Source organism: Patiria miniata, unplaced genomic scaffold, assembly GCF_015706575.1.
Source record: "Patiria miniata isolate m_02_andy unplaced genomic scaffold, ASM1570657v1 HiC_scaffold_20, whole genome shotgun sequence".
Classification (NCBI taxonomy): Eukaryota; Metazoa; Echinodermata; class Asteroidea; order Valvatida; family Asterinidae; genus Patiria; species Patiria miniata.
The window spans coordinates 39,553,992-39,578,237 of record NW_024037059.1 but is presented as its reverse complement, the minus strand read 5'-3'; the positions used below and the strand labels follow the sequence as shown (position 1 = coordinate 39,578,237).

Genomic DNA, 24,246 nt, shown 5'->3' with positions numbered 1-24,246 from the left:
AAAAAATACGATTGTAAGGGGTTAACCTAGCATTTTGATCAAAATTGGGCAAATCAGATGTTGCTGAAAAATTTAAAATTGTAAGGGGTTAACCTTGCATTTTGAGCAAAATTGGGCAATATCAGACGTTTCTGAAAAAAATTAAAATTGTAAGGGCTTTAACCTTGCATTTTTATCAAAATTGGGCAAAATCAGATGTTTCTGAAAAATTAACAAATGTAAGGGGTTAACCTTGCATTTTGAGCAAAATTTGGCAAAATCAGATGTTTATGAAAAATTTCAGATTGTAAGGGGTTAACCTTGCATTTTTATCAAAATTAGGCAAAATCAAAAAATGTAAGGGGTTAACCTTGCATTTTTAGCAAAATTTGGCAAAATCAGACGTTTGTGAAAGATTTCAGATTGTAAGGGTTTAACCTTGCATTTTTAGCAAAATTGGGCAAAATCAGACATTTTTGAAAACATTCAAAATTGTAAGGGGTTAACCTTGCATTTTGAGTAAAATTTGGCAAAATCAGATGTTTCTGAAAAATTCTAAATTGTAAGGGGTTAGCCTTGCATTTTGATCAAAATTGGGCAAATCGGATGTTTCTGAAAAAAATTAAAATTGTAAGGGGTTAACCTTGCATTTTGATCAAAATTGGGCAAAATCAGATGTTTCTGACAAATTAAAAAATGTAAGGGGTTAACCTTGCATTTTGAGTGAAATTTGGCAAAATCAGATGTTTATGAAAAATTTCAGATTGTTAGGGGTTAACCTTGCATTTTGAGCAAAATTGGGCAATATCAGACGTTTCTGAAAAAATGAAAATTGTAAGGGGTTAACCTAGCATTTTTATCAAAATTTGGCAAAATCAGATGTTTCTGAACAATTAAAAAATGTAAGGGGTTAACCTTGCATTTTTATCAAAATTAGGCAAAATCAAAAAGTGTTAGGGGTTAACCTTGCAATTTTAGCAAAATTTGGCAAAATCAGACGTTTGTGAAAGATTTCAGATTGTAAGGGGTTAACCTTGCATTTTTAGCAAAATTGGGCAAAATCAGACATTTTTGAAAACATTCAAAATTATAAGGGGTTAACCTTGCATTTGGAGCAAAATTGGGCAATATCAGATGTTTCTGAAAAAAATTAAAATTGTAAGGGGTTAACCTTGCATTTTTATCAAAATTGGGCAAAATCAGATGTTTCTGAAAAATTAAAATATGTAAGGGGTTAACCTTGCATTTTGAGCAAAATTTGGCAAAATCAGATGTTTATGAAAAATTTCAGATTGTAAGGGGTTAACCTTGCATTTTATCAAAATTAGGCAAAATCAAAAAGTGTAAGGGGTTAACCTTGCATTTTGAGCAAAATTTGGCAAAATCAGACAATTCTGAAAAAATTCAAAATTGTAAGGGTTAACCTTGCATTTTGAGCAAAATTTGGCAAAATCAGATGTTTCTGAAAAAAAAAAAAAATGTAAGGGGTTAACCTTGCATTTTGAGCAAAATTTGGCAAAATCAGATGCTTATGAAAAATTTAAAATTGTAAGGGGTTAACCTTGCATTTTGATCAAAATTGGGCAAAATCAGATGTTTCTAAAAATTTAAAATTGTATGGTGTTAACCTTACAATTTTAATGTAAGGTTAACCCCTTTAATTGGGTTAACCCCAATTAAAATGTAAGGTTAACCCCTTAGAATCTGAAACGTTTCAGAAACTTCTGATTTTTCCTAATTTTGATAAAAATGCAAGGTTAACCCCTCACACTTTTTAACTGTTCAGGAAAAAAAATCAATTTGTCAAAAAAGTTGCACTTGTAGTACACATCTGCACTTTATTCATTCCTTTTGCTGTACAGTTAGTCATTATTTTAAAAACAATATTGATGTGCAACAAATTTTGCTACACTATAAGCAATGCACTTATATACACTATTTACAAGCTGATATTGAAGTTGGACATTCATTGCAATTCAAATTGATATATTAAAAATATGAGACGGTGATAACAACCTAACTCTTGAAGCCCCCTCCCCCTAAAAAAAAAATCACAAATTACAAACGCACACAATTAAGCTGTACTCTGGACTCTGTTTCATCCCACTTTTCTTTTCTTCCCAAACAAATGCATAAATTCTCTTGAGCCAACTAAGCAGCGCCCTCTTTTGCATGTGCACACGGTCAAATAGATTTACAATGTATGTGATTGCCAATACATGTACATGTACTTAAATGCCAAAAGTTTGCCATGGAGAGTCCATTTTTTCAAGTTTACGGTCAACAAAATATGGCCCATTTGAATGAGTGTCAGTAGACAACTTGAGCTAATTTGTTATAGATTGGGGCATAGCGTTCTGCCGCTTTACAAAAAACGACATATTGATAAAAAGAATAGAAAAGAAAAGGGCAAACATATACTTGAATCATACGCTTACGACACTAACTGCGAATTTGTCGACCATCTCCCACAATGCACTGGGAAATATGAAATCTCCACGGCAAACTCTTGGTGGCGCACTGCATTGTGAATCTTACTTACAAATTCAAAAACAAGTACAGAAGCATATTTGCTTCATGAAATTAGCAGATAACGATACACAGCACAGCTTGTGTGGTTTTTTTTTTCATTTTGGCTTACATTAGATATTTAAGATTTCGGGCACTATTAATTGTAAAGTTGAACAAAATGCATCTTCGTCTGGATTATCAATGTAATGAAATTTGGCTCCTTATTTTGTGTGGCCAGGAATGATATGGTTCAATGGTTTAATTTCATAGTACTGTAAAACAATTGAATAGGGAAATAATACACTTTTGTAACAGCTTGAACCAAGGTCATGTGACCAAACAAGATCACATGACCTTACAGTTACTTCCTCATAAACAGAGGGCGCTACATGTATTCAAATATTCCCTGGCACTGCTGGGGTGAAAATAATCGAACACAAAAATGCAAAGGATCTTGCTTTGCAAAAAAAAAAGAATTCAGAAAAAGTGTACACTGAAAATAACACAACATTCAAATTTCTAAAAGAAGATAATTTAAAGAAGATAATTCATTCAAATTAATCAACTAAGTACATTACTTTGTTTTTTTTACACTCCGTTCACACCCTGGAACTGAGATATTATTGGTATTGGGTGAAAATATCGTTTTGTTTTGTTAACTATAAGGCCAAAAAAAAAAGTCTCCGGTTTCTGGTATGGAGCTTGCCCAAAAGGTGGTGTGGCGAGGCAGCTTCTTTTTTTTTTTACCTGATTTTTGCTTCAAATGTCGGCTGATGACTGCAAATGGTGCCCGACTAAACGTAGTGCAAATATTATGGGAGACCAGAGAAGCCACATAAAGCTTATTCTCGATCATAACCCCATCTAAAAACACGTTAAAATTGTGCAGCAGCAGGATTCCAGTCAAACCAGTGAGTCTGGGGGTTTTGAGACATCATCTTTCATTGAAAAAAAAAAAAACTTTTTCATTTGCCGACGCGCGTGGCTACGGCGACGCGCGCGCATACCAGAAACCGGAGACTTTTTTTTTTTGCCTTAGTTTAAGAGGCCAATTTCACCGAACTGCGAAGCACAGAATTAATTTTCACCAACCAGAATTTTGTGCAGCGTTTCTTGTGGCACTATCTCAGCTGTTTATGCTCAGCACACGATTTTGCTCAGCACACGATTTTGCTCAGGAAATATTCAGCTTGGCAGCCCCATGAACTTGACACAGGCCTTAGCTTGATGTCTTGGATGAATCAACAACCCTCGACCCTCCCGTGTTCCTTGAAGAGTTATGGTGGCAGTGCTCCGACACATATTGTCCTACATGTCTTCCTGCACTGTAAAAAGGAGATGTTGTGAAAATAAAGTAAATATAACAGGCACGTTTTGATCTACAGGGCGAGTAAAAAAAACCTTAACCCAAATGGCGGACCAATTTTTGAATGACGTTTTGCCTGTAGCACTTTCGAAATCTAGGATATGAAAGCCCAATCGATGAGTTTTCTTTTAGTACAAGAATCATTCAAATCACTCATGTACCTTTCAAGTTACGGAATTTTGGACACAAGCACCATTTTTAAAAATCAGTCCACGGATCACAAAAAAGGTAAGTGTTCTTTCAAGCAAAACGAAAACAATTCACACGCATACCTATGAGAATTGTTTTTGTTTTACTGAAGAACACTTACTTTTTTTGTGATCCGTGGACGGAACTTTAAAACAGTGTTTGTGTTCAAAATTCTGTAACTTGAAAAGGACATGAATGATTTGAATTATTCTTGTACTAAAAGAAAGCTGAATAACTGGGCTTTCATTTCCTAGATTTTGAAAGTGCTACCGGCAAAACTTAATTCAAAAATTGGTCTCTTCCATCACAAGTAATCCAGTCCCTCGACAAGTCACACAATTTTGAAGAGAACTGTGACAAAAAGACAGGACTTTTTAATTGACTTGTGATCTACTTGTGAAAGACCACACAATGAACTGAGTGATGCACTACCCACCTTATAGCTTTGAGAACCAAGTTGCTGTCGCACATCTACTTCTGGTTCGTCTTACGTCTCTTGTAGGATGGGATGGGCCCGTAGTACATGTCTAAAACAAAAACATGAACAAGATTAAGTATCAAAATCAAACATAAAAATGTGTAAAGAATCTTTTTTAAACATTTAGTGATGACAAGTTTCAGACTTCTTGATTGACATTGACAGTCCATGAATATTGAATGAATATTTCATTTTGCATTTAAAATGAAAATGAAAAAAAAAATGGATGCAAACAGGCTTACCCCTTCCTGATGAGCGTGTGCTTCTCTTCCTTGACAGAGCGTCGGCCTCCGACTCGCCTGGAATCTCCTTTTCTTTCTGCCCTCTTCCTCTGGTTATTGGAGGGGACTCTTCTTTCTCTTTATCCTTCCCTTTGGAAACTAGTTCTCCTGGCGACCTCCGTCCGCTGCGAAGGCTCCTCGTGGACATACCGGGGACCTCCTCTGAGGTGTGTCTTGTCCTACGTGGTTCCAGCTCCCCCTCAGGTTCCCTCGACATTTTGACTCCTCCATCCTTGCTCGGTTCCTTCTCCGGGTGTTTTGTGATCATTTCAGTTTTCTGGCTGGGAGGTGGTTGAACAACCTCCTCGGCTGCATGTTCCAGATTGTGCTGTCCTGACAAATATCTAGGCATTTCTGCAGAGACATCAGATGTTGATGCCTTTTCAAATAAACAGCCTTTATCTGGATCCATCTGAATGGCTTTCTCCACCAGGTTTGTGATTTGGTCGGGTTTGCTCAAGAGCGACGGCTCAGGTGAAACATCGGATTTGATGATGACGCTCTCCTTGTGAGATTTGCAGGAGTCGTGGACTACACTAGGCTGTGATGAACACTGTGATGTGGTCTCTGGTATCCTCTCACACTGCTGTGCTGGATCAACTTTTCTTGTAATCTCAGGAACACTGGGAACTCCTTTTGGTGCTGGATGGGTCTCTGTGGGTGACAGTACCTCCTGCTTTTCTTTGGACTGTCCTAGCTGTCCTGTTACTCCTAAAATGTCCACAGTTGCTGCACTTGGTTGAATGTTTTGCAAGGTATCTTGCTTGGTGCTATTGCCATCTAGGATTGGTAAGGCATCTTTGGTTTCTGTGGGTGTTGATCTTTCCTTATTTGCCTCTTTGTCTTGCTTGTGGGGTTGTTCTACATCCTGTGTCCCAACTTCAGGAGTTGGAGTGTCAGACTTTGCCAGTTTGACAGCAGGCTCACCTACATCTCCAGTGTGCATTCGTTTACGAGATTCAGCTAGTGGTTCTGGCAATGGTGTATTTTTATTGCCATCATCTGATACGACTACAGTAGCGGTTTCATTTGCATAAGGTGAAATCAGGGGAGTTTGAGGAACAGTAGATGTGACTGTGGGACCAGGATGTGACGTGACGATTGTTGCCTCAGCGGGTTGATTGGTCGATTTTATTGGAGCTTTATCCTGGGAATTCTGATTGTTCGGGGGACTCAGGGGAACTGTCTCTACTCCGGACGACTTGGATGTTTCTCCAACTGATGTGTGACTAGGAACTATAGGAATGCACGTGGGCGTTAATGTGGAGACTGCAGATGCCTCCGAAGTAGTTTGGATGGTCTGCTTGTCATCAGTGGCTTGTGGAACTTGTGGCACAGAGACCCTTGGTTCACACTGCGATGGGACTTTTTGGTCATCTTTCGCAATCACCTCTTTCACGGTTTGGGGTTTCTGTGCCTCCTCAATAGATGGCACAGCTTGATATGTTTGAGAATGAGGTTCAACATTACTGTGGAAATGTGTCGACTGCAACGTTGGCTTTTGTACTTGGGTAAGAAGAGGTGATATGACTGTGTTTGCTGAAGAATCTCTGACCGGTGATGTGGATTCCATGCCTGGCACTGAGTGAGATTTGACTACTTGTGGATGTGTGGGAGGGGAAGATATGGTAGGAGCTGGTGGGGGACTTGATATTATAGAATATGCCAGGGACTGAGCAGATGCACTCTCGTTTTCCGCTTTACTAGAGTGGGTTTGCTGCAGGTCTTTAGCTGAGGATGTCGGGAGAGCAGCATGAAATGCTGGAACTGCAGAGCTTACTGGCTGTTCCATTGGGACTAGTGCAGAATGGTGTGGTGGCTGTTGTTGGACACTGCCTTTTGTGGGTGGGCTACCCTCTTGACTCTTCACTGAAGGCAGTGAGGACTCTAGAGAGGGTTCAGCTGGAGTCTTGGATGTGGGTTTAGCTGAAGCTGGAGGTGTGCGGCTTTGTTGAGTTTGCATTTCATGACCTCCTCTGTCTCGCTCGCCAGCTGCCATTTTACCTACCGGAGGGAGTGTCTCAGGAGACCTTCGCATCCGGGTTAGATTCTTATCTGTCGCCTTTGGGGTTGGCACTACCTTAGCTTTTGCTGCCGACGCCATTGCTGTGGTGACAGTCCAAGCCGACTTGGCTATAGAGCTCAGTAAAGCACTGGCACTACCCAGAGATTCATTGTTGCAGGTGTTTGGAGGAAGAGTTGAGAGCGATGCCCTAGGTGGTGTTCTGGATCGCACAGGACGTGCTGTCTGCTCTGCTGCCTTCAAGATCCCAGAAGTTCTAGACATTGCAGCAGTTTTGACCATAATTGACTGGGCTTGTACCAATGTGCTTGAAGCTGATGAGAAAATTGTAGGTTTTACAGGTGTTGTAACAGTTGCAGGAGGTGTTGTTGTCGCATGGCCTAAACTGGCCACAGGTACAGGAGATGTCTTAATCTGTTGTCCCATACGCTTGTCCCCTGCAGCCTTCTTGTGCATTTGTTGTGTATTCTTGTCAGCTTCAGACTCATCAGAATTTGATGTTGCTTCTATATTCAGTTGCTTCAATTTCTCTGGACTTGATTTTAAAGTTTTCTCTAGTGCTGGCTTAGTGGATGAATAGGTCTGGTAGTCCAAGGATTTTAATCCCACAGTCTCAGAGTGCGGAACTGGTCCTGGTATTTTTGAAGATGGCAAAGCATTTCCCCTTTCTCCTGATGGAGGAACTGAGTCATGCAAAGCTGGCTGTGTCTGAATTGCAGGCTGTTGTTGGATCAGAATTGAAGGGTGCACTGATGAAATGCTTGCTTCAGGATGGCTTCCAGTATCTGGCTCCGAGGCAGTTGATGTTGCCATCACCTGTGAAAGGGTCATCTTTGACATCTGCATCAGATGTGAAACTTCAGTTGTTGATTGAACAGTTGTTGATGATGTTGTTACACTCGTCATTGCTGCCGACTCAAAGGTTGTCATGGGGGTGACTGGAGCATTCGTTGCAGGTGGTTCTGTTACTGTTGCTTCAACTTCAGGGGTGGCCACAGTATGTTGTACCTGCTGTTCAACCTTTAACTGTGTTGCAGGTGTTGGTGGTCGGGGTGTCACAGATGAAGGTTTAAAGGACTGGTTTTTGGTTTGCATCATGGCAGATTCTAAGTTGGGAATGCTGCTTTCTGTACTTGCATGTACAGGTGCTTTTCCGTCCATGCTCTTAGATGCCTCAGTATCAGGACATGCATCTTCAAAAGGCTTTTGGGATGTTAATTGCGGCAACTGTTGAGCAGGTGGTTGTACTACAGAACACTTATCTTGTTTTGTATCAACAGCTTCAGCAGCTGGGGCAGCCTCTGGTTCAGGTGTTAGGGTGGCTATAGTACCATGAGCACCAAGGCTTTTGATCAATTCTTCTGAAGCTGTTGAAAGAGTGGCTGGTGACAGCAAAATTTTGGGGGCTCTTTCCAAAACTGTCATTGGGGTTTCCGGCAGGGAAGGTGGTTGGGGATGAGGAATTGGTGACTTTGCCAACATACCAGGAGGAAAGGACTGTTGTAGGAATTGTGAAGGTCTCGCTACAGAGGAGTCTCTAGCCATACTTTCTGCAGCCTGGCTAGGAAGACCTTGCTGGGAAAATCGCAGCATGTTCTCATCAGCTATGTGGGCTGCTACAGCCTGGGACAAAGTGCCCATGGAGTGACTCTGAAACATAGGTGGAGGAGTTTGGATGGAGCTCTTCACACCACTATCTGATTGGCTGGTTTTACCTTCCACTCCGAAGCCCGATGGTGATGATATGATCCCTCTTTGAGAAGCCAATGCTGATGCTGTTGTCACAACATTAGAGCTTTCTGCAGTTTGCTGCACTATTGGCAATGGCTGATTATTTTGCTGCAGTTGTTGTTGCTTTAGCTGTTGCTGTTGTTGCTGCTGCTGGCCAATGACTGGTGGTGGAATATAGATGGAGGTGATATTACTTGATATGCTATCAGTTTTCCTTGAAGCAGCTTGTGCTACTGACACTGCTGGATGATTAAAACCAAGCCATGCGTCCACTTGATGTGATGTGGCTGGGGGAAAGAGACTGTGTGAGTCAGCTGAAGTGGGTGTTGAAGTGGTCTGGGGCTTTACAGCCTTTGAATCATCTGATAAGAACTGCTTCTCATAAGGGCATTTCTCCGGGATTACAATCTCATTCAGAAGTGCTTTGAGTTGAGATTTGTCCTCCCTTTTGGCCAGATCACCTGAGGTTGCCTGATCAAAAGTGTCTTTTTTAGAAGCTGGTGCATCTCCTGGTGAAGGTTGATTCTGGATATTTGATGGAGGTGCCCTTCCGACCAATTTGTGCATGAAGTTAATACCCTCTGTTGTGATCACCCTTGGCTGATTAGGTGGACGCTCAATGTTGGCAAGAGTAGGTTTCTGTGTATCTAGAATGCTGCCAAGCATTCTTTCAGTTGCTGCACTGAACTCTGCAGGCTGCATCGGAGTCCTTGCACCAATTTGAGCAGGTAGAGGAAGAGGCTTCTGTGCATCAACTGATGCTAGTGAAAGCCAGTCATTAGGTGCAGTTGTGGGACCCTGCGGAAATGCTTGGGCTGATTTAGGTGCCGTGTCCTGCGGTTTGCTGCTGCGGAACAGTGGTGCCATCTGAAGGATTTCTGTTGGTGGAGTCACACTGCTCAGAAACTGACTAAGGGTGTTGTGCTCTGGGTTTCTGGTTATTGCCATGTCACGGATTGAGGGTTGTGCTGATGCAGAGAAGGTCCTTGAGGTGAGAGTCTGTAAACCAGCAATCCCCGAGGACATGGAAGATGGAGAACTACCCGGGATGGGACCATATTGTGGCTGCTGGTGTTGGACTGGTCTAGCACTTGAAGATGGAGGAGTCCGTCTCTGCTTCACACTCTCTGGTATCTTAGGGGGAGACAAGCGAACAGGTGAATTTGATGATCGCCTATCAGCAACAGGTGGCGTTGGCAGTCCACCTCGTGAGGATGATTGACTGAAATGACTTTCTGTGTAACTTCTTGTTGATGGTGCACTGGGAGTAGATGTTGCCTGTTGAGCAACTGAAGCAGTTCCATCACTAACTGATACTGTGGTAGTAGGAGTGGCTGCTCTATTTACAGGTGATTGTAGCTCAGGTTTTGGAGGCGGCACTTCTTTGCTTTGCTGGGCTTTGCCATTTTTGGCATCAGCTGCCATCTTAGCTTCTTTGGCAATGATGGCTGCGACTGCCATGGTGTCTCTTTCAGCCTCTGTCATTCCAAGAAGTGCAGCCTCTTCATCAAACACATGACCATCTTCTTCAGGCTGTTTTGCTGCATCAGGTTTCTTGGAATTATCTCTGCTTATTTCAAGAGATGATCCAGGCTGTGATGTGCCAGCATCTGAAACTTTAATTTGTTCCGCCTTCTTTGCTTGAGGATCAATCGACAATTCTTGTTTTTCTTTAACTGATGAGCTTGGAGCAGTAACAGTGGTGCCATCTGTATTCCAAGTATCCATTGGATTGGCCGAGGGAGGACCTGGGACATTACTTGTTGACACAAGAGGAGCAATGGCTTGCTGAAGCTGCCCCATATGATGCAGATGTCCTCTACTCTGACTCGGTGATGGGTCGTTTGGTAGTACCTGACCACGATCTGCTGACATTGGAGGACGAGGCATGTGCCCCATGTGCATTGGTCCTCCAAGTCTCATCTGACCCTGTGACATAGGATCATGAGTTATGATTGGCCCAATGGACATTCTGGCATTTGGGAGTTGACTATGAGGCATGGGGCCTGGAAAGGGTTGGCCTGGTAGATGATGACCACCAGGCATTTGAAAGGGCTGCATGTGACCCGGAGGCATCTGATTCAGAGGCATCTGATTCGGAGGCATCTGATTCGGAGGCATCTGATTCGAACCTGGCATTATTGGACCCTGTGGCATGTGACCTTGAAAGGATTGAGCATGGTGTGCCTGCACTTGCGAAAGCTGCGCAGCTGACAACTGACTGAGTTGAAACTGCAGCTGCTCTTGGGACAACTGTCCTGACTGGGCTTGCAACAGAGTGCTTGGTGGTATAAACTGACCTGCTGTTGATATGTAACCTGGTATATTTCCCTGGGATGTTACAAATGGGGACATATTGGGAATGACAGAGTTTGGGGCTGTTAGGGTGCCAATGCCATTTCCTATCATAAATGGTGAACTTGAATTTATGGGAGGAGCTGGGGATGCCAGTGTTTCTTGGCTTGATGGTCCTGGCTGTCCAGTTGTTGGGGTGTCAGTCCCGGTAGATGTAGTCTTACCCCCAGAAGAATTTGAGAAGGGGAACTGCTTGGCAGAAATATCGCTCTGAAGAAGATTAACCAACAGGGGGCTTGTGAGGGCCACGTCTGTCTTCTTCTGCAAAAGCTGCAGCTGTGTCTGTGGGCTTGGGACAAGTCCCCTTGATATGGGGATATCGGTGAAGGAGAACTGGGTTCCTGGTGAAACAGATGATGCAACTACCGGTGCAGTGGTAGTTGCACTTGTGGACATAGCGGTTGATGGTGGTGTATTTGGACTGATCGGGTTGTCAATAAGGCTTGGTGGTAGAGTTAGATTTGACGGTTTGCTGGTATTGAAGTTGTCTGTACTGTCTTGGGTACTTGTACTTGTAGTTGGCAGTGACTGCAAGTGAGGAGGGAGTGGTAGCAGAGGCTGCCCTGCTGCTACAGCCAGTTCAGGGGGTTGTATGTTCGCCTTCTTGGTTCTTTTACGCCTCTTTTTGGGTTGTGGCTTTGGTTGCGACACAGGTTGAATTTGGGGACCGCTGGGTAAGACTTGAGGAGGCTGATTGGCCTGTGTCATGTTCACCTGTGGGAAAAACTGAGGGATCTGATTCCAGAAACTAGGCGGAGGCTGGAGAGGGCGTTGCTGGGGAACACCCATGGAATTCCAGAGGTTTCCAGCTCCTTGCGGAGAGAAGAGGGAGGCGACTCCTTGGGTTTGTAAACCCTGGACATGCTGGAGGGAGGGTCTGGTGATCTGCTGGACAGAAACTCCAGGTACGGCGAAGTTTGGGCCTGTCACTGATGCTCCTAGTCCATGTCCAGGGACCATCATTCCTGGAGTGGGAGTCAATGCTGGAACAACTGGCGAGGACACGGGGGTAGGGGATGGGGGTACAAGGGGAGGGCCAGGAGGCAGCTGGGGTGTGCCTGACGGGGTCGGTGGAGGGGGTGAGAACAGGCTACGTTGTGCCTCAGGTGGGGGAGGTGGGAGAGAGATGGTCTCCCCGTTCTCAACCTGCACCGTCAGAATCCCAAGCTTGTGAAGGTTGAGGTCGCCTCGCTGGGCCAATTCTCTGAGACGAGCTGCAGCTTCTTTTGGGATGTTGAAGGTGACGCGGACACTGTTCCATGGCTCAACTTTGGACAGGTTCACAGAGTTACCTTCTGTTAGGCAAAACAGAAATAAAGACAAAATAAATCAATTGTAACACAAAGTTCAACAAAAAATTGTAAATCCTTGACTGTCATTTATTATTCAGAACTCTTGGACAGTGTTTAAAACCCCTGTAATATCCCCTAATGGCATGAAAGAAACCAGACAATCTTTCATATTGCTAGGTTTTTTTTAAACTGTTTCCTCAGTAAAGCATGTGAGCTAAATGTCAAACAATCTTAAATATTCCACGTTATAATAATCTTCTTTGATTAGGCTACGATCTGATTATCCCCTAAGATTGATACATCCGGACGTAGTTAACGAACTGACAGAAATAAAAAAGCCTGAGTCAGCCCCAATCACCAAGAAAACATAAACCATCGCCATATTTTTTGGGTACATGTAGCATCATGATGGATTAAGGATTGCAGGGGACTAGAAATCAAAATTTGAGTTCAAGTGAAAAACAAAAAGTGTGACCGGTACCTTGCGGTATGCTGGTTTTGGAAAATGAACGAAACTTCACGGCAAAAGATGCCCAGAACAAAAATGTAAACAATTTCAACTCATGTTGAAGCCAAAGCCTAGTTTGACTTCAGGGCAATTCCGTAAAATCCAACATATGTCTGACCACATGATGATCATGTACAAGGTCGCTAAGGTGGTGGTACATGTACATTGTAGCTTAGTTTGCATTGGTCTGTAATTGTTTTCTACTCATTAGATGTCACATATTACTGATGTATCACATTCACTTTTCCAACAGCAGCTCAAAGTGTCTCACAAGAACGTCTGGATTTACAGAATTGCCCATCGGCAAAGAGCTACTTTGCATCCTTCTCTCCACTGTACATTCCTAAAGTGAAACAAAAACTATGACCAAACCTTAAAACTTAAAAACGCAAAACCTTAAAACTTAAAAATGCAAAGCCTTCAAACTTACTGGATTTTGATAGACCTTCGAGTGCAGTCTTTATCTTAGCTAGTCTCTCCTCAAGATCTTTATCAGAAACATTGCCAGTGCAGGTCAAGACAAGTTTAGCTGGCGGCAACTTCATGGTTTATCTTGACTTCTAAATCTGGGGAGGAAAAACAAAAAACAAAACTATTTGGGGTTATTATTCAGGCAAGGTTGATCGTTTCATTTATCTTCAAAGTGTGATTAAAAGATTCGAAAACATAAAATATTTTTACAGGAAAAGTTGGAAGTGGATAAGGAAACTTCACATGCAAATTAAAAATGCATCAGTTGAAACGAACATGTTTGTTTGCATCAAAGGTGCGGCCTGCTGCAAGTTGCAACGTAAGTTACATGAATGTATGGTGTACAAAAAGGTTTTAAAAATTGGTTCTGTAAAATACACTGTATTTTTAACAAGTCGAGGTCTTTTTTTTTCCCCTCAAATTTCTTCAGATGTACAATGTAAGTGTACTTTAAATATTGGAGAAATGACGTGTCGCATAACATTTCGAGTTTTTTCATGCGACTCTAGGCGCTGTTATTGACACCACGTTTACGGATCTAGATCGTGGGTAATATTTAAGCAATTTCCCAAATTTCTTTTTCCCGACAAATGCAAAATGATGAATGTTGCAACCTGACGTCACTTGAAAGCTGACGCATCATCTCCATTAAGGTCAGTCATTGCAAAAACATTGAAAACGCATGAATCTGGGAGTGGGAAACATTTCCAATTTTCTTGACTCTCCAAAGACTTTGCACTGCTGAAGTAGCGTCAGGAGGCAACATCCATTTCGAGCTTTGTCGAATTGGTGAAAACAATTCTTGAAAAAAAGTTTAGTTTCACTTTCAAGATTTAATTTTTATTTATCAAATGATCAGGAACTGTCGATGATCCAGAACTGTCACCGTGGTCACAGCACTGACTCATTGCTTTCGAGTCAACTCGTACCTTGGGCGACTCGTACCTTGGACAACTCGTACCTTGGACAACTCGTACCTTGGACATCTCGTACCTTGGATAACTCGTACCTTGGACAACTCGTACCTTCAATTAAGACGACTCGTACCATCAGAATAAAAAGTAGAGTACATGTACACTGTACGTGCGCGACTTAGTGTGTGGTTCCTTGACTCCCAAACGATACGATTCTTTTCAAGTCAAAGTTAATTTCCTTCTCACAGAACCACATTCAAGATCTAATGGCTTTGCCAGGCAGCATTAGTTTACGCATTGGGCCTGGCGGGCCGGCCTCCGAGGGCGCGAGCAGCGGTCGGTCGTGCGCGGTACCGATGCCGGTGACTCGGAAGCGGCCGGCGGTTTAACAAGTACACCCAAAGTGTCGCTCATCTATTGAAGCGTCGCTCATCTATAGAAGTGTCACTCATCTATAGAAGTGTCACTCATCTATTGAATTTTATAGTGGAGAAACTTCAGATGCGGATTTGGTGTGGTTTAATTATGCAATACAGCCTAACCACCGTAACATCCTGTTTCCAGAGCGAGCTTTATTAAACTCTATTAAAACCAACCGACAAAATTTATAAAAATCAAATTTAAACATTTAATGTGTCTAAATAAAGTAATTTCTGCGTTTTCTTGTGAAGTCTAATAACCAAAGTATACAAGAGCAGTCAGTACTTTTAAATGATTCAGTCCTTTCCTAGCTATAAGTCTGAAAGTCTAAAATGTAAAAAAAAAAATTCACAGTTGGTTTATTCATCAACTGGTTTATTCGAAACATTTACAAATTGGGGGCGGGGGTTTGGCCACTTTTTTCTTCATATATATATCATCTCAATGATGGTCATTCATTGTAGAAATGATGGTAAGACGTGAATCTTGGATAAAAACATCAGTTCCATAATATTTTCACGTAGCCTAAGTCTCTAAACGTAACGGCAGACTGCATCAATGTCACCGTGCACAGACGTCCATATTGACCGGTCAGCGCGGCGCAAGAACCGTGTTACTTTGCACGGATGCCGCGTGGGCCTGTGCATGCCGCGCACACAGTGCGTGTAAGCTGCCGCGGCCGGCTTCGCGCTAAATAAATTCCTCTTTTTGGGGGCCCGGGGAAAGAGACCCCATACCAAAAAGAGATTCACCTTTATTTTAATAAGCAGTCCACTTCCAATGAGTTACGGTCCACTTATTTCAGCCTCGGATCATTATCCTAATTGACGGTACGACTTGTCTTACGCGTGATGGTACGAGTCGTCTTAACTGAAGGTACGACTTGCCGAAGGTACGAGTTGTCCAAGGTACGACTCGGTATAATGACGTCGAGTTGAAGGTACGAGTTGTCCAAGGTACGAGTTGCCCAAGGTACGAGATGACCTGTTACCGACTCATTGATAATTATTATTATTATTTTTATTAACAAATACGTATTCCCAAATAGCCTCGCGAAATCGGGAAGCGGTACCGGTTCAGAAGCCACTACCGATAAACCGAAACGACAAAACTGGAGAACGTGCTATCCTAAAACCATGCTAGGTAAAACGGTACAACTAAACGAAAGCAAGTCAGCCATGCGTGTAAATTCACTTCCTGCATAGCAAAGCATACGCAGAACACTGCACAAAATCAACAGCGCTGTGCATTTGTAAAATGAAACACTTCGTTCACCCAATTAAAAGAATAATATGTTACATATTTCAAAATAACATACTTCTCTGATACATAAAGCATTCATCGGAGTCCGTCTTTCTTGCAAAAGTCGTCAGATTTATCAGCTTTTCATGATTTTCGGAGTCTTTTCTGGATCGATTATACAAAGAAACACTCCAGGGGAACCTTCGCTGGTGCCTTGACCACTATATTAATATCTCACCGTTCATTTTTCCCTCCCAGGCGCGCGTACCAGGGAACGATTTATTTTACACCGCTTGAGGGCGCTACACCTAATTCATGAGTTCTTGTATTCTTCTAGTTAGACTGGGTAAAATAATTAAAAGTCATGGATAATAATTATTTAGGCCTATGGCTGTTCAAACTCGTCAGAGATCGTTATCACGGACACAAAAAGAACTCCCCCGCTGCACTACGAATTTCTAAACTGCGCTCCGCTTTTTCAACTCGAGCAAACTGGCTGAAAAGGGCAGGATGCTTTTTCTAATTCCTCAATTCCTTTCCTAAGGCGTAGTCTACCTTCGAAATCTAAGCATGTGATTTTTCCTGTTTTATTTCACTGGTATTGTTTCAGGGCTGATTTCACTGGTGTTGTTTCAGGGCTGCTGTGTATAAAGACTTAATGAGGACATACCAGCACAAGGGCGGATCCGGGGGAGGGCAACGGGGGCCATGCCCCCCCCCCCCAAAAAGAAACCAAGGTGTGTTTGTGTGGCGTCGAAATAAAGTCAGGCACTGCGTACACCCATCATCTTTTCCTCCAAAAGATTCGGTTAAAGTGGTAAGAAAAAGCCTCAGATCGCACCATAGAGCATCTAATTCATTTTTTTGAAACCCACGCCGTAATTTTTGGGACTTGGGACCCACATTTTGGGGAACCAATTTTTTTTTTGCCCCCCCCCCCCCAAAAAAAATTGTGTTCTGGATCCGCCGTTGTACCAGCATAATTATAAGAGACTGCATGATGTCACTGCGGCCGGCGGATAGTTAAGGCAGTTGTAACCTCCGTCGAGAGGAAACTCAGCGCGATAAATAAAAACAGAGGGGAAATAATTAAAAATTAATTCATGCAGATGCTGAGAAGTTTCTGCATCCTCACCGTACCAAGAGATGGGAGGGGGTCTATCATCCTGACTTTCGTCCGGACATAGCCGAGAAGTCTGTTGTGCAAAAAAAGAGAGGTGTCATATGGGTCACCACCAAAAGCTGTACTTACTGAAAGTCATCATGGGAATTATTCAGGTCACGCACGCCTTTTAAGAATCGTGCTGCATGACTGAAAGAAATTTCGGACACTCACAAAACCAACAACTTAAAGTGACCCTCCATATGCGCACCTGTAAAAGCCGGGTCACGGTAAAATAAAAAAAAATTGATCTGACGATTGACAGAGTGTGAAATAAAAAATTGAATAATCTTTTAAATAATTGATTTTGAGGACCGGGAAATGGCAGTGTATAGGGGTCAGGTTTTTGACGGTGGTCAAAATTATGAGGCCGCGGCCCAGCCTAGTGAAGACCATAAGACGGGTTTGGGTCAAGGTAATTAGTAGACAAATAAAAAACGTTGCCTAATTCTTAGACACAAGAATTTGAAGCAGACGTCATTTTGCTTTCCCAATTTAAAAACTTTAAATTTTGAAAATGATTTATCGGATGTCACCAGAGAGGAAGATATCACTTTAGTCAGTTTTGAAAATTAATAGCCGACCGTCATTAACCAAGGGGTGCAGACTGACAGAATGTAACAGGCTAGAGATTTTAATACGAAAATTGGGACGCTGATAGAAGCAACATCGGGACGTTGACAATACATAAACGGAACGAATATCCATTTTGCAATGTGCAAACAAAACGTGTCTGCCCGCCTAATAGACATCATAACTATTTGTGCTCCAGTTTTGTATGAGATATTATAGGCCCACTAGCAAACAATAAAAGTAATCAATTTAAACGTTTGTGATATGGAACGTTATTAGTTGCCCTTGAACAATTTATTTCATTTCCGACAAAAAAATATGCATACGTCAACCTAAGCGCCCACTCCAGCCGGTGTCCATATCGGTGACCCCGATGGGATCTACAGTTCCAAGTAGTTGGTATAACTGTTAAAGTTATTATGCGGTTTGCTTGAGTTCCTTCGAGAGTCACTACCCAGTGCGTTTGGTGGAAAAAAATGTTGCAACCTGACGCCACTTTTTTCTTCAAATATCATCTCAATGGATGTCATTCATTGCAAGTATGATGGTAAGACTTGAATTTGGGACTGAGAAATATTTCCAATTTTGTTAGGAAATAGAAAATGTTTTTGACTCTCAATAGACTTTGTACACAATCGCGGAAGTGGCGTCAGGTTGCAACATTTTTTTCCCGTTTGGTCCTCGTCCTCCAATTTTCTATTTCCGGTGACCATTAATCAGAAAGAGCAAGCAGCGAAGACTGCATGTTTGGTCAACAACGGTAAAAAGCGATTCGAAATAGATGAACAGAGTTTGATGTTTTGATAATCATTCAACTTTCATAGAGAGGGCGAGCCATTTTGTCATCTCGTCAAGTTACTCGGTTTTTTTTCTTCAGAAAGGACAATTGCACGCCAATCAACTGAGTTGCATTCGAACCAACAACATTCGTTTCACTACCGGCAACAATTCCAAATTCCTAACCAACGTGAATGGAAGTTTCGCGTAATATAGGCGAAGCTTTGCCAATGAGAAATCCGTGCAGCTCGCAAACACTAAAAGACTTCACAAATTATTGATAACTCTTTCGAGAAGCTCGAATCCCGAAAGGCATATGATATCTTCATCACCTCCACTCCAACTTGTTTTGATCAGTTCACACGCATTCTTGCGGTTTTTGGCCGGGGGAAGGCAAAATAAATTTTTGCGTAAAATCTGTCCTTCCGCAGAAAAAAAATGTGTTTTGAATCAATCCGGACGTATTGCCGAAATCCCTAAAGACTCCGGAGATGCGAAATGCATGGAATCTTTTATAGACATCGTCACGTTCGCAGTGGACATTTGGATCAAATTTCAACTATAGTGTAATCGTGGCAAATTGTGACCTCACACTGGTCACTCCGTGTCCACTTATGTATTGGCCGTAACCAAAATAATCTTTTGACTACCAAGCAACAAGGAGATCCAGGAACTGGACCGCCGGCCGTTGACCAGTGCCCTAATCCAGGCCGAAAATTCCTGAGGATTGTCGAGGCATTTTTTTCGGAGGTCATAACTATTCTTTTCACTAATTAAAACGATTATGAGATTTGAAGAAAAACGCCCGGGGGTCATAATTTCACAGAAGTACCTAGCTTAGATGATAATCTTTTTTATAATTACCGTGATTTAACTAACTTTGGAATAAACAAGTCAAGGCCTTTTGTAGACCTGTTGTTCAGGAAACTATAAAGTCTCCGGTATTGTTAAAGTTCAAATTCAACCGTAAATCTTAATTGTCACCGCCCACAAGTCAAAACTTGACTTGATTGATTTTCTTAAGAAAGGAAAATTTCCAATTAAGTTTGAAAAAGGCTACGGGATGACGGGATGATAGATGTCCCTTTAGAAATCCACAAAATTGACACTGAAACGCTTAACAATGTAGGCGCCATGCACCCACGGTTCATATACATTGATAAATAAGTGAACCCACCCCCCCCACCCCCCCCCCCCCCAAAAGAGAAAAACCTACGTTTTTGTGTAGAGTTTTGATTTAATTGGAGCTGGAGCCAGATTTGATTTTGATAAATGATGAGACCGGTTGAAATCGCTTGACCCTCTTTTATACGGATACTATAGTATCCGTATAAAAGTACGGAACCTGGAATGCATGGAAAGTCACATTCACTTACACTTTTCCCACCGCACATGGGAACAATCTTTAAGTAATTTGGTTTATGCATTATTGTGAAGCTGTCACGCAAGACAATCCGCTATAATGGCACCATTGGGAATAACTACTGGCGTATGGTGAAAGAAGTTGACGATCAGGCCAGGTGAACAAACAAGGGGTTCCTTCTCGAGAAAACAAAAAGAGTTCACTCTGAAATTCAGATGGCATAAAATCGATCTCGTGCTTCTAGATTGAAATTTTCTAAAAGGAATTTGTGTGAAGGCTGTAATGTTTTTCAATTGGAAATGGAATTTTAATACATTTCGGACTTGCGCTTATGCTAGGTTCACACATTCCTGAATTATTGCAACGACTAATAACCCGATCTATCCCGAATACAAATTCTTGATGGCATCGGGAGAAATTAGCCCCGATTCGCTGTTTGTAAGAATAAGCTTAAGAATGAAACAAAAATAATCATGAACTAGGTACGAATTGGAAGCCGAATCAGACCGAATCAAGCCAAATTATTGCGATTTAGTGCAGAATAAAAACGAAATATTGTAGCTATTTTGTCAAGAATAATATACGAATAATTCTAGAATCATCCAGAATGACCCTGAATCATGCCAATTTAGTGTACTCGTAATTTAATATTCGTACATTTCTTGAAACATTCGTAATGATTCGGCACGATTTTGGACTATTTATTAACACCAAGAATAACTCTACGTAACTTGTAAGAATTCCGTAAGAATATCCAGAGTGCTGTAAGAATATCCAGAATTAGTAATGAATACAAGAGTAAACCAACAATTGAAATTGGTTACCGAATCACCCCGACAATTTTGAACACGTCCAAAATTGTCTGGGCGCTTCCCGATCTTTAACGATCTTTCACCAAACTAACAGAAACATCCCGAGGCAGCCAAGAACCATTCCCGATTCCTCAAGAATTGCCATTGGCGGCGATTCGGCTTTAAAAATCGGGAATGTGTGAACCTAGCATTACCGTTATAAGTTTAAACCAGCGTAAAGGTACAATTCTGTTCACAAAGGGAGCACTGGCAAGTGGATTTTTTTTTGAGACTCACATCACATGTGTTCCCATGGAAGTCTTAAAAAATAATTTGTTTACTGTCTACGATAAACCCACAAAAGATCCTTGGAAATTAGGAGAAAATGCGCACCGTCGTAAAAAAGTGACCCCCAAACCGATAGTCCGGTTTGGCTAAACTTGGATCACGGCCAAGGCTTACATACGTCACAACCTCCAATGCGCTATAATTGGTCTCTCCGGCCTGACGCGCGTGACACGTCCTCCAATCAGAGTTACATAAGTTCGGTGCGTGGGCGGCTCGGGGCCAATCGCTGCAGATATAAGGCGGTGGGCGCGCGCTGGCTGACCAATTATCTCGACGTCAACACAAGTACCGAAACAACTGCAAGAAATACGGTAAGGCTGCTTCTAAACTTTGTAGGACTACTTTTGTTATGTGCTCCACAATTTTGAGTTTTGGTTATTATTGCTGGTATTTTTTAGTGAAGAAACTATCCAACACTTACGGAGTTTTGGAATTCCAAGCCGTGCATTGCGAAGGTGTTATGATGTTTCCCTTTTCAAGCCGAACTTTTGTCTCATTAAAAAAATATATAACTCTTTCTATACAATTTACTTTTACCCGTAGGAGCAAGAAAACGTCATCATGACATCACGAGCCCTTCTCTACCTCTCGCTCCTTGGGCTCTGCGTCCTCGTTGTCATGGCAACGGTAGCAGAAACCGAGGATGCGGCAGACACCGAGACGGACCTGACAGATCACCGCGTCGAGAGGCGAAGCCTGATGGAGACGCTGCTGGCCAAGAGATCGGTGGGCACCGGTGAGGAAGGCCAAGGGGAGACGGAAACAACGGGGAAGAGGAAGGGCCGACGAAGGGGGAAAGGACGCGGGAAAGGGAAAGGAAAGGGCAAAGGAAGAGGCAGGGGAAGACGCAACAAGGGACCACCACAATATGCAAGTAAGTCCAAAAGAGAACTTTTTAGTTTCTCGGAAGTGCGGCCAGAAAAGTGTTTGGTGAGATATAATTATTTGATGGTCAAATAAGTTGAAGTTATCGTTCGCTAAAACAAGCACGGTTGTCAATTTTGGGGCCCCCCAAAAAATTGGTCCCCCAAAAAGTGGGTCCAAAAAATTACGGCGTGAGGTTCGGGGCCTGCTCAAGGGCCACGAAAATTTGTGGGATTCAAGATGTTCTGCGGTGCGACCCGAGGCAATTTCTGAACCCTTAACCAATTTTGTTTGAGGAAAAGATGGTGGTTTACGCAGTGCCTGCTTTATTGCGACGTCACTTAACAAAAATTCGGGGTGTTTTTTTTGGGGGGGGGGGGGTCATGGCCCCCGTTGCCCCCCGGCCGGATCCATCCTTGGATGTTCTAAGAAACACCTCCCTCCACCTCCCCGCCCGACTAACGGGGAAGCGCAACACTCGTAAAATCTGGAGCTTGGAATAATAATTCATGCGTCTATTAAATCCTTGACCTTACGACAAAAGGATTAAAGACTTGTATTGACTTATTGATGATTAATCTGTTTGTTATTCTTTCTGTTGACAGGTTGCCTTCACCCCATGGGTATTACGTGCACCTGTGATATGAGATTTGCGAAGTTTAAGGATGATCCCGTCAAACAGTCTAAGTACTTCACCATATGCTAAGGTACGTAAAACACTGGAAATGAACAAAAATGTCTTTAAAAAAAACCAGCGACATATTGTCTATGTGCGAATGCCATTTGTTTTCGGTGCTCATTTAATAAAAGCAGAAACAAGAAAGAACGCATGAGCGCAAACCTCCGCCCAGGCTGAACAATTTCCCGCCACATTGTCAGTACAAAAAGAAATACTCGCATGGTGAAGAATCCTTAAAATAAAATCCTGGATCCAGACCCATATCCAGATCCAGATCAACAAAACCAACCAACCAACAAAATCCGATGAAAACATAACCTCCTTGGCGGAGGTAATAAAAAATGAAATGTTCATACTAGTCTAAATTTTCTGTCATCATTTCACCGATTCCTTATGATGACAGAAATGAAGTTTTGATGATGAATTTGTGTAATTCTCGTCAGATTGTTCTCAAATCGGTGCAAATAAAGTGTTGCAGTGACAGTTGTAAATTAATATATAATAATTAAATATATTTTATTTATTTTTGTTTTATATCTTTGGACAATAATGAAAAATCCACCCCCCCCCAAAAAAAATAGTCCTGGTCTAGACAAAGTTTGTTAAAACTGTCATCAAAGATGTTTCAGACCAAAGATCCATTTCCTGCAAGTATGCAGAGAACACAATAAAGTATTCATGACCAAGTTTTTGACGTGTGTGTTCAAAGAGAATTCGCGTCTCGGTGTGGTGTGCGATCCGTCTACAACCGAAACGATTTTGTGAATTGATCTCTTCATCCGTTGCAATTCTATTGTAGGTTAATTAAAATTATGCTTTTTTTCCCCCCACCTATCGCAGCTTCTCCAAATTCGAAGCGAAGGAGGGAACCACCTCAGAAGTATCCACCGACATCAAATCCCACCGTTAAAGTGACTCACCATATAAATTATGTTGACGACTGTTGACCCATTGCGTATATAGCCCGTGGCACCCAAGGACATTAATGTGCAAGGCCCAACTTATCACATGTAATGGCCCGCTGTACAATGTAGTATTCCCGTTTAAACGAAGGCCAAACCACAGACTGACACAAAGTGAGCGGCTATCACACGACTTCTGTCTGCGAAATTCTAAGAGTTTGAAATCTTAAAAGTCCGAGTAGGCCTATATGACACTTTCTGTGGAAGCGTGACTTTCTTGCTTCCTAAGTTTGACTTCGTTCAAGATTTCTTTCGAGTATAATCTTGCTGAAATAGTACTGTAACTTTCATGAATAATGCTGCTTACAGTTACAAACATGAGATGAAGGTCCATTTTGTCAGGCATGAGGTTTTTGCTATTTGATATTTTATTGCCAATTGTTTAATCTAAGGTGTAGGGAATATTTAATTTATAAGTTGAATTTATAAAATAAATCCTCCATTTTTTTGGAAATGAAGTTCCTTTATTACGCATATGCTGCTTTAAACTTACATTTCAACGGCTGAACAAGTGCTGCTGGTTGAAATAGCTGCAGGTGTTTCAATATTTTAGTTTCCATTAGAAACAAATGTTATTAAACCTTGTATAACTTACTTCTCAATATTTTGGCACGATTTCAACTCGACATAAGCTGCTGCATTAAGTTGTAAATCAACAATCAAGCTTTTTTACGATTTATGAAATGTAAATAAAGTTTACAGTTGTTAAAATAAGCAACTACATTAGATCAAGTTTGGTGTGTTTCTCTTGTAATAATTTGCAATTATGTTGCATGCAAATTATGCACCAAATAAAATTATATGGTATTTGGGTTATCAAAATATCAAACCCAAGAAGTAGCCCCAACCATGAGCGCCACGAGGGGGGGGGGGGGGGGGGGGGGGGGGGCAAGGGGGCACTTCCCCCTTCTCCCCCCCACGAGAAGAAAAAAGAAAGAAGAAAAAGAGAAGGCAAAAAAAGGGGGGG

General features: G+C 42.1%; 2 protein-coding genes across 4 annotated transcripts; one reads left to right on the top strand and one right to left on the bottom strand.

Moving 5' to 3' along the window:
- Nucleotides 1–3,576: 3,576 nt before the first annotated feature.
- Nucleotides 3,577–16,011, bottom strand: LOC119729119 (mucin-17-like). Of its 3 annotated transcripts, XM_038201635.1 has the most exons (6): nt 15,837–16,010; nt 13,144–13,279; nt 5,346–12,208; nt 4,766–5,291; nt 4,482–4,572; nt 3,577–3,815 (listed from the first exon to the last, which is right to left on the bottom strand). In XM_038201635.1, exons 2-5 carry the CDS (start codon nt 13,256–13,258, stop codon nt 4,517–4,519), a joined length of 7,560 nt encoding a protein of 2,519 aa, XP_038057563.1. In that variant the 5' UTR covers nt 13,259–13,279; nt 15,837–16,010; the 3' UTR covers nt 3,577–3,815; nt 4,482–4,516. The 3 variants fall into 3 exon arrangements, with proteins under 3 accessions (XP_038057563.1, XP_038057562.1, XP_038057561.1); XM_038201634.1 differs by having other exon boundaries at nt 3,577–3,810; nt 4,766–12,208; nt 15,837–16,011; XM_038201633.1 differs by having other exon boundaries at nt 4,766–12,208.
- Nucleotides 16,012–20,968: 4,957 nt separating this feature from the next.
- On the top strand, nt 20,969–24,004 carry LOC119727142. Its single transcript, XM_038199007.1, has 4 exons — nt 20,969–21,085; nt 21,318–21,648; nt 22,244–22,345; nt 23,158–24,004. Exons 2-3 carry the CDS (start codon nt 21,336–21,338, stop codon nt 22,342–22,344), a joined length of 414 nt encoding a protein of 137 aa, XP_038054935.1. The 5' UTR covers nt 20,969–21,085; nt 21,318–21,335; the 3' UTR covers nt 22,345; nt 23,158–24,004.
- The last annotated feature ends 242 nt before the right edge of the window (nt 24,005–24,246 follow it).

What these genes read in the sequence shown, in the direction of transcription:
- LOC119729119 (XM_038201634.1), bottom strand. Translation starts at nt 13,258, where the DNA reads ATGAAGTTGCCGCCAGCTAAACTTGTCTTGACCTGCACTGGCAATGTT. An exon ending in CGAAGGTCTATCAAAATCCA is followed by an intron (nt 12,209 to 13,143) that starts GTAAGTTTGAAG and finishes TTTGCCTAACAG; the next exon opens with AAGGTAACTCTGTGAACCTG. An exon ending in CACACGCTCATCAGGAAGGG is followed by an intron (nt 4,573 to 4,765) that starts GTAAGCCTGTTT and finishes TTTTTGTTTTAG; the next exon opens with ACATGTACTACGGGCCCATC.
- LOC119727142 (XM_038199007.1), top strand. Translation starts at nt 21,336, where the DNA reads ATGACATCACGAGCCCTTCTCTACCTCTCGCTCCTTGGGCTCTGCGTC. An exon ending in GGGACCACCACAATATGCAA is followed by an intron (nt 21,649 to 22,243) that starts GTAAGTCCAAAA and finishes TTCTGTTGACAG; the next exon opens with GTTGCCTTCACCCCATGGGT.